The sequence below is a fragment of the Anguilla rostrata genome, chromosome 7 (assembly GCF_018555375.3).
Source record: "Anguilla rostrata isolate EN2019 chromosome 7, ASM1855537v3, whole genome shotgun sequence".
NCBI classification, from domain to species: Eukaryota; Metazoa; Chordata; class Actinopteri; order Anguilliformes; family Anguillidae; genus Anguilla; species Anguilla rostrata.
The window spans coordinates 46,043,813-46,056,511 of NC_057939.1; the positions used below are offsets into that span (position 1 = coordinate 46,043,813).

General features: G+C 48.6%; 1 protein-coding gene across 1 annotated transcript in view; it reads left to right on the forward strand.

Moving 5' to 3' along the window:
• pparab (peroxisome proliferator-activated receptor alpha b) overlaps window positions 1–11,435 on the forward strand; it is a 33,870-nt gene extending 22,435 nt beyond the window's left edge. The window contains exons 4-7 of the mRNA XM_064344694.1: window positions 4,065–4,203; window positions 7,359–7,561; window positions 10,081–10,534; window positions 11,043–11,435. Coding sequence (XP_064200764.1) covers window positions 4,065–4,203; window positions 7,359–7,561; window positions 10,081–10,534; window positions 11,043–11,287 — 1,041 coding nt within the window. The 3' untranslated portion in view covers window positions 11,288–11,435. The remainder of the gene's footprint in view (window positions 1–4,064; window positions 4,204–7,358; window positions 7,562–10,080; window positions 10,535–11,042) is intronic.
• The last annotated feature ends 1,264 nt before the right edge of the window (window positions 11,436–12,699 follow it).

Consider the following 12,699-nt stretch of genomic DNA (forward strand, 5'->3'; position numbering starts at 1 on the left):
CCCTACGCACTGTACAGAACCAGCGTGTAGACCCTACGCACTGTACAGAACCAGCGTGTAGACTTAATGCGTGATCACACAGCATGGTAGGCTAGCGCTGGGTCATCTGTGTGGCGTTCAGGGCAGTGTGTCATTTAGTGCGTTGTGCGGTCAGGTGACACGCTTGTTTCTCACTGCGCTGCCGTAAGTAGCGCGTGAGTTCGCCTGACGGGCTTGACGCTGTTTCCGTGGCGTCTCTGTTTACATGACCGCTATGTTCCAGCGCGGAGGGGAGGGGCCCGTGTCTGGGTTCAGCCAGGTCGGAATGGGGGCAGTCACCTTCGCTACATTAAAGGTTTAAAAACAGTCGAGGAGGACCATGTGATCATACCTGTACTGCCTGTAGTTTAGTTTTCCAGTGGCGCTGTGCCAGGACAGCCTAAAGACACATACTGTACATTAACTCTCCTCACGTTGTGCAAGTGCAGTGACTTGACGATAAGTAATTACATATTTGCACATTGATTTGTGGGCATGGTTGTTGAAACGTGTTATGCAGTGATGTTCACGGATAACAACAATGTGTCATGACTGACATTCATATTTATGGTCCATTTAGAAAGGAAGAGGATGATTCACTGACTGCAGATTTTGGCTTGCTTAATCAGAATGCACTTTATCTGAAATGACTATTGTCAATGTGAAAAACGATGAGGTTATCGCTCATTAAGCAATGATTATAGGGATATGTGCCAAAGGATGTTCTGTACTGTAAATACAGCACTGTAAACTGCCGTGTAGTTGTGTCTCTATGATTGACCAAAACTTCCTGACGTTAAGATCGCCGGAGCTGAATATCTGGTCGCCCTCCAGAATCTGTGGCCGTCCCCTCACTCTGGGTGTTACTCCAGTGGTGACCCTGGGTCCTGGTTTGCGCTTGTGTCCCTTCGAAGAGAAGGGAAAGATGTTCTCACGTCCTGAAAGCCAGGCCAGGCAGGGGGAATCTGTTGGTTTCCTCAGCTGTATTTTGAATCCCCCCTGGCCAGGCTACGCTTGACGTTGTTGTTTTCGTCACGCCAGCTTGTTGCCGTTCTCTGCGGTGGACGGGGTTCACGCCTGAACAGCCTGTGTGCCGTCTGTGTCCCGCTCGCTGGCTCACCCTGCGAAGACCTTGCGTTCCGGCGTGTGCCTGGAACAGAATCCGCATCGTAGCCGTGCCGACTGTGAGGGAGACGCGTAATTGGCTGTAGTGCCGCCCAGGGATTGGGGGGGGGGTTCCGATCTGCGGGATTTTCCTTATCTCAGCTTGCAAGAGTGACCCCCCCCCCCCCCACTCCCATTGGTCAGTTGGGCACCTGTGCTTACCTGTCTGTGCTTTTCTGGTTGTACGGCAATGAGAGTAACCTAGAATTACAAGTGGACTGTCCAAATAAAAATAAAAAAATTTTTAAATCAAGGCTAGAAAAATATTCAAAGAACAAAAAAATATTTGAGTGTTATTGACATGACCTCTCTCCATGCAGAACAGGGGCAATGTAAGAGGAAATAACTCAACAATCCACAATACACGTGGCCTAATTATAATTTGGTGGCAGTGTAGTTAAACAGTTAGTTAATTGGACTTGTAACTCAGTGGTTGCAGGTTTGGACCCCAAGCTGGGGCAGTCCTGTTGTAACTTTGAGTAAGATACATGACCCGAGCTGCTTCTGTAATAATATTCAGCTCTATAAACAAAGATGGCTACTCCGAGAGAAAACGCCGCCTACTTCCCTACTGACCAACCGTCTGATTCTATTTTGGACTTGACTTTGGATGACCTGACTGTAAGTACACAGACTAAGTTGTTATGATGGCCCATTAACCTTGTCTCCCCCCCCCCCCCCAAACAAGAAGGGGTGACATTCTGGCCGTTCTCGCTCATACCGCGCATTTCGAGACGTCCCAGAGACCTTTTGACTTTGTTTACCACCGAGTCACAGATTAGCCGCCCTGTATCTGGGGAAGGCGGGGTTCTTCACAATGGAAATGATCGCACACACACACACGTGCGGCTATGTTTAGCCCGCCAGCTCGTTTTGGCATCCGAGCGTCTCGTTGTCTGCGGGGGGGGGGCGTGCAACGTTGTCTCCGCGGGCTCGTTAAAAGCGGGTTTGACGTTCGGCGTGCACGGAACATGCCTCTGGCGTGTTTGGGCTGTTTGGCGTGCTCCTGTGAGACTGCGCTCGTGTGCAGAATGTCGTAACCGTGTCGGGTGCAGAGGCGGTCTGGTTCTGCTGGAAATGCTAATTAGCCTCTTTTTTTTTTATAAAAAAAAAGAGAGCAGCCAGTCTGACCTCCTTTCCTCTTTTTTCTTTTTTATTTCTTGCTTTATTTGGACGGGGAGAAAGCAGGAAGGGCGACAGACAGAGAAGAGATCAATCAAAGCTCAGAAGGTGCCGTAGTGGGGGAATTGAACCCACAGCCACGTAGGGGGACTTGTATATGGCTTGAGGACTGCACCGCACATGGTCATATCATTAATACTATGTGTGTGTGTGCACGTGAATAATACTGTGTGTATGTGTGTGTGTGTATAATACTGTGTGTGTGTGTGTGTGTGTGAATGAAACTGTCAGTGTGTTGTCTAATGCCTCTGTGTATCCGGAGACCCATGTAATGTACGAATCCCTGGAGCAGTTCTACTGTATTGTTATCTTTGCAAGATATCCGGGCTCTTAGCAGTCCATGATAAAGTCAACATGTACACACACACTCACACACACACACACACACAGGCACAGGCACAGGCACACACACACACACACACACACTGTACAGTAGCTCCACACTTTTGCTCACATGATGCCACTTCATGCCTCCTCTGTGGTGACCTCTGGGAGTAAATAGAACTGGCAATGTGATTGCTGATGTCATCAACAAGTGCCCAATCGCATTTTATTCTTTATCAGGCCCTGAGCAGGGGCCTCTTTGCTAAAACACACAGAACTGTATCTTTACAATAACCTTACTCCAGACACACGGAGTAGTGTTTTTACTATAACCTTACTTGACACATACTGACCTTACTTTAACCTTACTCCACACATACTGAGCAGTGTCCTTACTTTAACCTTACTCCACACATACTGAACAGTGTCCTTACTTTAACCTTACTCCAAACATACTGAACAGTGTCCTTACTTTAACCTAACTCCACACATACTGAAGTGTCCTTACTTTAACCTAACTCCTCACATACTGAACAGTGACTTTACTCCAGGTTTATGACTGAGCATATCAGCTTAGTGGGTCAGTGACCTTGTAGCTGTAATTGCAAGGATTCTTGTGCTAACCTGTCTTTCGTAACAATGGAAAAGGCCCCAGCATGTCGACAGCTAAATATGTTCTTCAGTTTTCCCTCTTCGCCCTCCCCCCCCCCCCCCCTCATGTTTTTCTGTTCTTCCCAGCTGGCTATCATCACACGCTCTCGTTTACAGCGACCCCGCTTATGTTCTTTTCCCAGAATGCCGCTGTTCTGCGGCGGGGTGGAAAAATGGACGCGTAGCGTGTTTCCGCTCACATGATCCGCGTTTCGCAGACTGGTCTGACGCACCCGCAGTAATGACACCTTGTTCTTTTTTGCCGCTCTGCGGGTCCCGTGCGTTTATGGGAGCTGTTGTACAGCGGGATAGGAGGGACTGTGATGAGCTGACAGTGTTGGCATAGCCTGTTCAGCTTGAATGTTCTGTATGTGGTTGTGACCACCATAACCTGGCAGCACTTTCTGTGCTCCTGGTTAAACCTAAAGCTGTTACAAGGCCAGTGTTTCTTTCACCATCTATATGATTCCCCCCTTAGATCTGGGTTTAGTGTGTCATTTAACCCTCTAAGGTGCAAGATCACAAATATGTGTGGGAATGTTCTTAACTGAATGCGGATGTCACAATCACTACTGGTAAATGAAAGCAACAGAGTTCTAGAACACTGAAAGTTTTGAAAAAACATTCCAAAAACCTGCTCTGCAAAGGGGTTAAATATGTAACTCTTTAGATGTGGTTCCTGTTCTCTCACACTGTGCCTCAGTATGATCTGGTTCCACCTGCAGGGCTTCTTCAGGAGGACAATCCGGCTGAAACTGGAATACGAGAAGTGCGAACGCAGCTGCAAGATCCAGAAGAAGAATCGCAATAAGTGCCAGTACTGCCGCTTCCAGAAGTGCCTGTCAGTGGGCATGTCCCACAACGGTGAGCCAATCCCGGCCGGCGGAACCCAGTCCCAGCCAATGGGAAGAACTTTTACTCCTGGGTAAATTAGGATTAGCAACAAAACCAGTAGCAAACGGAGATGACTGGGAAACTAACACTGAAATTTACACAAGTTTCTCTGGGAAGTTAGAATAGCTGCCTTTTTAATAAGAATAAAAAAAGTTATAAAGTTGCAGCCTTTCTTCATGGAATCCCAAGTTCATGTGGGCTTCCTCCGTGTAGTCCGGTGTCCTCCCACAGTCCAAAGACATGCAGGTTTGGTTCATTGGAGAGTCTAAATTGCCCCTAGGTATAAGTGTGTGAGTGAATGGTAAGTGGATGGTCTGTGTGCCCTGCAATGGATTGGTGACGTGTCCAGGGTGTATTCCTGCCCCTTGCTCAATGCATGCTGGGATAGGCTCCAGCACCCCCTGCGACCCACCCTGACCAGGAATAAGCGGGTTAGATAAGGAATGGATGGATATAAAATTGTAAGTCATATTTCACACTCATATGAGCTTTTCTTTTTTGAATGTAGGTGTAAATAATAGAGTAACCCCCATTCTTTTCTGTTTGAGCAGTGTTTACACTGCTTTTGCTTTTCTCGCTGCGGTCAGTGTTGATGCTAAAGCGAGCCTCAGGGCCTTTCTGAATACAGAGCTCTGTTCTTATTGATTCTGGATCCAGTTACTCTGCGGATAACAGAAAGGAGATTTTTTTGGAGGTGGTCTGTGGTCGGGTGACGGCAGTCGAACCCGCTCACCCCCATCTTAGGAGGATTACAGATGACCCCCGCCGATCTGCTGGTCATGTGACCCGTTGTATTTATACCTTGCTGTAACATAGGAGGTCACAGCCACTGTCAGCTGACATCTGTCAGTAGGGGAGCTGGGTGCACGGGGGAGAAGGTCATCTTTCCGAGCAGTAGGCAAACTCAATGACCTGTCACGTTCAGAAGCCCGTTCCACTTGTAATGATATGCTCCAGCTCCCCCCAACCCCACCCCCCTACCCCAGCCAGCAATAGCTCCGCCCAGAGGAATGCATCCTAGTCATCTTTACCCAAAATACGGGAGGGGCGCAGACAGTCACCTGTCCATCACAGTGCTCAGTTTTACACTTTAAGAAATTCAGCTCTTCTTAGCCAAATTGGGCTTACACAAGGGCCCATTCACATGGCTGGAGAGTTAGCACTGCAGCTTGAGATGGGAGATGGAACTGCAGTCAAACCCGTGCCATCTTAGAGGCACGAGCCACAAGCCCTGCAAAACAAAGTGAGAGAATAGCTTGTCTTTTTTTTAATAAATGGAAAGGTGCGTGAACACAGTGCCAGTAGAGTGGGAAACGTAAGCATAAGGCTGTATCAGTGTGTCAGGATGTGTCAGTGTGCAGGTGCTGTATCAGTGTGTTGCTGTAGTGATGTGTCAGTGTGCAGGTGCTGTATCAGTGTGTTGCTGTAGTGATGTGTCAGTGTGCAGGTGCTGTATCAGTGTGTTTCTGTAGTGATGTGTCAGTGTGCAGGTGCTGTATCAGTGTGTTTCTGTAGTGATGTGTCAGGCTGCAGGTGCTGTATCAGTGTGTTGCTGTAGTGATGTGTCAGTGTGCAGGTGCTGTATCAGTGTGTTGCTGTAGTGATGTGTCAGTGTGCAGGTGCTGTATCAGTGTGTTGCTGTAGTGATGTGTCAGTGTGCAGGTGCTGTATCAGTGTGTTGCTGTAGTGATGTGTCAGTGTGCAGGTGCTGTATCAGTGTGTTGCTGTAGTGATGTGTCAGTGTGCAGGTGCTGTATCAGTGTGTTGTGGTAGTGATGTGTCAGTGTGCAGGTGCTGTATCAGTGTGTTGCTGTAGCGATGTGTCAGTGTGCAGGTGCTCTATCAGTGTGTTGTGGTAGTGATGTGTCAGTGTGCAGGTGCTGTATCAGTGTGTTGCTGTAGTGATGTGTCAGTGTGCAGGTGCTGTATCAGTGTGTTGCTGTAGTGATGTGTCAGTGTGCAGGTGCTGTATCAGTGTGTTGCTGTAGTGATGTGTCAGGCTGCAGGTGCTGTATCAGTGTGTTTCTGTAGTGATGTGTCAGTGTGCAGGTGCTGTATCAGTGTGTTTCTGTAGTGATGTGTCAGTGTGCAGGTGCTGTATCAGTGTGTTTCTGTAGTGATGTGTCAGTGTGCAGGTGCTGTATCAGTGTGTTTCTGTAGTGATGTGTCAGTGTGCAGGTGCTGTATCAGTGTGTTCTGTAGTGATGTGTCAGTGTGCAGGTGCTGTATCAGTGTGTTGCTGTAGTGATGTGTCAGTGTGCATGCTTAATGCAGGTGTTGCTGTATGCATGAGTGGCACGTGCAGTGCTGTATCAGTGTGTTGCTGTAGTGATGTGTCAGGCTGCAGGTGCTGTATCAGTGTGTTTCTGTAGTGATGTGTCAGTGTGCAGGTGCTGTATCAGTGTGTTGCTGTAGTGATGTGTCAGTGTGCAGGTGCTGTATCAGTGTGTTGCTGTAGTGATGTGTCAGTGTGCAGGTGCTGTATCAGTGTGTTTCTGTAGTGATGTGTCAGTGTGCAGGTGCTGTATCAGTGTGTTGCTGTAGTGATGTGTCAGTGTGCAGGTGCTGTATCAGTGTGTTGCTGTAGTGATGTGTCAGTGTGCAGGTGCTGTATCAGTGTGTTGCTGTAGTGATGTGTCAGTGTGCAGGTGCTGTATCTCAGGGTGGATGGGTTCATTGCGTAGCGGGCCTAATCGGTTAGGCTCTGGGTTAAGCCGTCTGAGAGGGACGGGGCTGTTTTAGCACCGCTGGAACCCCTCTATGGAAAAACAGCAGATGTGTCTTTCCCTGTTCCTCAGCTGTCCCACACAGTGCACAGATCTCCTGCTAGCCACGCTACCCGTCTTCCCCATCATATTCATTGGGGGTCAATCTCATTTCGGTTCAGTCTGTTCAGATGAAAAGAACCGGTGCTCAATTCATGAATCGAAAAAAAAAAAATGTCCATAATATTCCATGTATGTGGATTTCAAAAATGAAATGAATTAATTTTAGTAATTTCTTGAGTTGTCTGAATTGAAATTCACTCCCAGCTCACTTTCACACACAATACTGGTGCTGACGGTGAGTGGCGTGTATCTGTGGGGGTTACCCCCGGGACCTGACCTCTGCCACCCCCTCTGTAGCGATCCGTTTCGGGCGGATGCCCCAGTCGGAGAAGCTGAAGCTGAAGGCGGAGATTCTCACGGGGGAGAAGGGGGAGGAAGAGAACCCCCGGGTGGCCGATCAGAAGACGCTGGCCAAGCAGATCTACGACTCCTACCTGAAGAACTTCAACATGAACAAGTCCAAAGCGCGAAGCATACTGTCCGGCAAGACCAGCAATCCGGTGAGCCTCCTGGAACGTTCTGCACCTTTGTGTGTGTGCGTGTGCGTGTGCGTGTGCGTGTGTGCACGTGTGTTCACACGTGTGAGTGTTGAGTGTGTATGTGCTTGCGTGCATGGTCTCCTGAGCTTGTTGTGTGTGTGTGTGTGCACTGAATGGTCTCCTGAGTTTGTTGTGTGTGTGTCTGCATGTCTGTGTGTCTGCGTGCATGTGTGTGAACGATCGGAGATTTATACGTGTAGCGCACTTCCAAGTCCAGGACGATTCACAGATGGTTAGGAAGCATAAGGACGAAGAAATCATATCTGCCATATGGAGGGAAAAAAGATATTTCATACAGTCTGTTCCATAATACTTACAAAGCGGGGGCCATCATTTGTCACGCTCTCCCAGTGTTGCATGAACAATCTCTTTAAATGCTCATGGGAACGCATCGCTTCCCGTAAGATGATTAAGGATGAGGGATTCCTCTGTCAGATAACCAATTTGTACATTTATGAATTCTTCTATCACATAATCTTTTTTCGTTGTCATAGTATCTGTGCTTCATTTAACTTTCTTGTGGGTGTTGGCATTATTGGAGCTGTTGGTATGTTTACCAGTATTTTACAAGGACTTCATAAGGCAGTTTTATCAAGCTGAATTTAGTAATTTCAGTTTATATTAATGGTTGGCCCACAACTAAAGGCCCTTTATAGTACAGCAGTTAATTACCAATTCAGATGCTACTGTTGATTTTAGGCTGAGCAGAGAAAGCATTTTCAGGGCATCTTTGGCCTCAGACACATGCACACATGCGCACACACACACACACACACACACACACACACGTCTAGCTCTTTTCTGCCTGTCATTCTACAGTAGGGCCTCTGGTCAGGTTTAATTAATTGAACTGAAAGGATTCATTTGAGTCTGTGCAGCAGAGTCCCAGGGGCTACAGTATTTCACTGCTCTCTCTTCCTGTTTCCTCTCTTCTGCTTGACTGCATGAAGGAAAACAAGGTCATGTGACGTGAAATACCACAAACTGAAACAGATCTTCTATCTCAACGCCCACTGGCCAATATTTGTGTGATAGTGACTTATTTTATACAAAAGAGCAATTTAACAAATTTTACAGAGCATGCATGTTGGCTGCCAAAACAATTGTTTATGTATTGTGTGCATGTGCATGCATCTATGTCTGTGAATGCATGTGTATGTGTGGATTTGTTTGCACAAGTCTGTGTGTGCGCGTGTGTGTGTGTCTGTGTGTGTGTGTGTGTGCATGCATTTGTGTGTGTGTGTGCAAGTGTGTGTGTTTGAATCTGTGTGCGTGAGTGTGAGCTTAAATTTGTGTGAGCATGTACGTGAGTTTTGCATGTGTGTGTTTGTGTGTGCGCCCTTGCATTTGTTTGTGTGTGTATTTGTGAGTGTGTGTGTGAGTTTGAATGTGTGTGTGTGTCTGTGCATGAGTGTGCATGTGTGTGTGAGTTTGTGCGTGAATATGCTGACTTGGCGTGCTCTGATATCTCAGTGGTACTTGGCTGCCTGTGTTAGACTGTGGAGGCGTGAGTGTGTGCACAGTTGTTTACAGTACAGGCTGCGAGCCTGCGCTCCTGAGCGTGCGGGCGCAGTATGAAATATCCACAAAAAGAACTATAAAAGGCCGGTAAACGTTTGTGGTCTATATTTATGTATTACAGTGTATATTTATGTACTTATGTATCAATGCTGATGTGAACCATTTCATTGTTTTAACTAGGTGTTGCGTGCCAAAGCACTCACAGAGAGAAAACGGGAAAGTGGTGATCGTAGCGTATTTTTATAGTCTGGATCACCACCCCCACCCCCACCCCCTATCTTTGTGGGATGGGATATTTCTGATTTATGGTCCTCCTCCACCCCTAAAAAAAGAACAGAATGTATTCGGTGTAATTTATGGCCCGGGACGATCCCCGTTTCCTGTCTCGCTGCGGTCACTCCGGGCCAGGAGCTCCGCCGCTCGGTCCGTCATTGTTTTCCTTCCCCGCGGTAAATAACCTGCATGAAAACTCTGGCTACCGGGACACGTGCTCCCCCCCCCCCCCCCCAGGCTGCTTCTGCTTGACCACAGCTTTAATTGAACGTTGTTATAATTAAAAGGGGGTTATAATCTGAGCATTCAGCATAAGCGAATGGACTGGCTCTGCTACTCTAAAGTAGCTGTTTGCCACAGATATGGAAATATCAGTGAAAAGCTGATTGAATTTGCTAGATTTGCTTGGTGATTTCTGTTTATAAAAATGTAATTTTTCGTGCCACAAAGTAGAAAAGGTGATTTGTGCTAATAAGCACCATTAATGTGTTTATTAGAGTTATACAGACTCCAGGTTATTAAGAACAGTATTGATCTTCTTTGGCCCCTGGCAGCCCTTGTATCTATGGACATGTTCATTGATGAACTGATCCTGGGTCAGTCTCCCTTGGCCATTGTTAGTGTCGGTGCCCATATTTGTCAATGAATGCACTGATCCTGAAACAGTCTCCTCTGGCTCTTGGCAGCCCTTCGTCATCCACGACATGGACACCCTCCAGCTGGCCGAGCAGACGCTGGTGGCCAAGATGGTGGGGACGGCGGGGGGCCTGCAGAACCGGGAGGCCGAGGTCCGGCTCTTCCACTGCTGCCAGTGCACCTCCGTGGAGACGGTCACAGAGCTCACCGAGTTCGCCAAGTCGGTGCCGGGCTTCTCCGAGCTGGACCTCAACGACCAGGTGACCCTGCTCAAGTACGGCGTCTACGAGGCCATGTTCGCCATGCTGGCCTCCAGCATGAACAAGGACGGGCTGCTGGTCGCCTACGGCAACGGCTTCATCACCCGCGAGTTCCTGAAGAGCCTGCGGCGGCCCTTCAGCGACATGATGGAGCCCAAGTTCCAGTTCGCCATGAAGTTCAACGCCCTGGAGCTGGACGACAGCGACCTGGCGCTTTTCGTAGCCGCCATCATCTGCTGCGGAGGTATGGGGGGGGGTGGAGGGCGTGGCCTCATGAGGGGCTTTTTTTAGGGTCTGCTGAAGTGCCCAAACCTGGTCCTGGAGAGCTGTAGGGTCTGCTGGTTTTCACTAAAGTATAGCATTGAATTCATCAGTGAAAGTGCAGTTTAAATTGTTGGGGACCCCGGCAGAACACTCTGACTCTGTTGGGGATCCCAGCAGAACCATGTGACTCTCCATGACCAGTGTTGCGGGAACTGCCTGCCTAAGAGCACACAGATAATCTGCTCCATTTTGTTAGCATTAAAATGAACGTGTCTCTTTACTATGTCAAAATAATTGTTTTGCTTAATGCCTGTATGCTTCTTGAGAATTCATTTAGTATTCGTATATTAACATTGTTTGACTTCAACACAGTGTCGTAAATTAACATACACGGTTACAAACTGACTAGATCTTGTGGACACCATTCTCCATTAGATTGCATTGTAACTGTCTTGTTCTTGTGACTTGTTCCACCGTCTTTGTCGTAGACCGGCCGGGCCTGGTGAACGTGCCGTACATCGAGCGCATGCAGGAGAACATCGTGCAGGTCCTCCAGCTCCACCTGCTGGCGAACCACCCGGACGACTCCTTCCTGTTCCCCAGGCTCCTGCAGAAACTGGCCGACCTAAGGCAGCTGGTGACGGAACACGCCCAGCTGGTGCAGGAGATCAAGAAGACTGAGGACACCTCCCTCCACCCGCTCCTGCAGGAGATCTACAGGGACATGTACTGAGATGGGCGGGGAAAGGAGGAGAAGGAGAACCCGCACAGCAATGCACTGTGACCTCCGGGCCCATAGGGGGCTCACTCACAAGGACATGCGCAAGCCCGCCACATGGGAGGCTGAGCAACTGCTCTGCATCTATGGTGGTGTGGTTAGCCTTGGGGTTGGGCCTGCTGTGGATGGGCCCGCTGCAGATCAGAGTGCTGAAGGGAAGACGGGAAATGAGGAAATGAACTGATCTTCCCCTCAGGAGTTTGTGTCAGCCTCATACAGGGAAAATGGCCGGCTCTTCCTTACGGACTCTGACTGGCACCAGTGCCAGGGTTCTCCCAGCGCCGGGCACAGCCCGCCTGGCACCGGATTCTAATCCGGTTCGCACAGTAGAGACAGATCAGGAAGAAGAAGAAGAGAGAAGTGGCCACCAGCGCCGTAGAGACTCACTGTGGTGTGACTCCACCAGCGCCTCACACAAGCACCCTACAACGACTCCCTCTGTGACAAAGGATGTGTTTCCCCAAAGCATGACAGGAGATGTATAATATGTGTGTGTGTGTATGTGAGTGGTACTCATCTTGTGTATAGAAAGCGCAGTGTGCCAGGGTAAAGGATTTCACTCACACATACACAGATTATTCACACAAAACCCCCCACTGCACTGTGAAATTTTTTCTTGACCGAAAGACCGACAAAAAACCCTGTGTCCCTTTTCCTTACAACTCCCAGAACATTGTAAAGCCACGAGAGATGTCAATCTAGCTTTTTCAGAGCCCCCAAGTGTCCTTTAAGTGGTCTCCCCCTCAGCTGTAAACTGGTGAATGTAACACACCATCGGGCTAGTCAAGCTGCAGCTCATCCCTAAGCCCAGGTTGACACTTTTACCACACGGAGCGTAGAATACCTGCATGTAAGGATGTGCCCTAGATGAACAAAGCAACAACCATTCAGGTTTTCGCCATGACTTTTTTTTCCAGAAGCACTTTGGTTTAGTTTTAGATTGCATACCCTGACCTCTGACCTCTGTTTTGCCATTGAAAATAATAGCATAGCATACCCCCCCCCCGCCCCGCCCTCCCCGTGTAAGACCAGGATGCTCTGATCCTGAGTGCAATGAGATTCCCAGACTGCACAAAGCCGCTGATTCCAGGAGAGTGTGATCATGGACGACCTCGCTGGTGTACGCTCGTAACTCTGCGCAGCCCCTGCATTAGGTCCTGGCAGCTGGCCCCCGTTGGCGGACGGAGTCTGCTCGGGAGTCCGTCTGCGCGTTTTTCCCATTTCCTGCCTAATTTTTCACTGTCCGTTAAGTCTGTTTTTATTTGTACTGGATCCCAAGCTACCTAAAAATCCCCTCGGTTTGTGCATGGGCTTGATAGTGCAGGACCCATATTCGTAAGGCATCTGAGTTGGAGAGCTGATCTAGG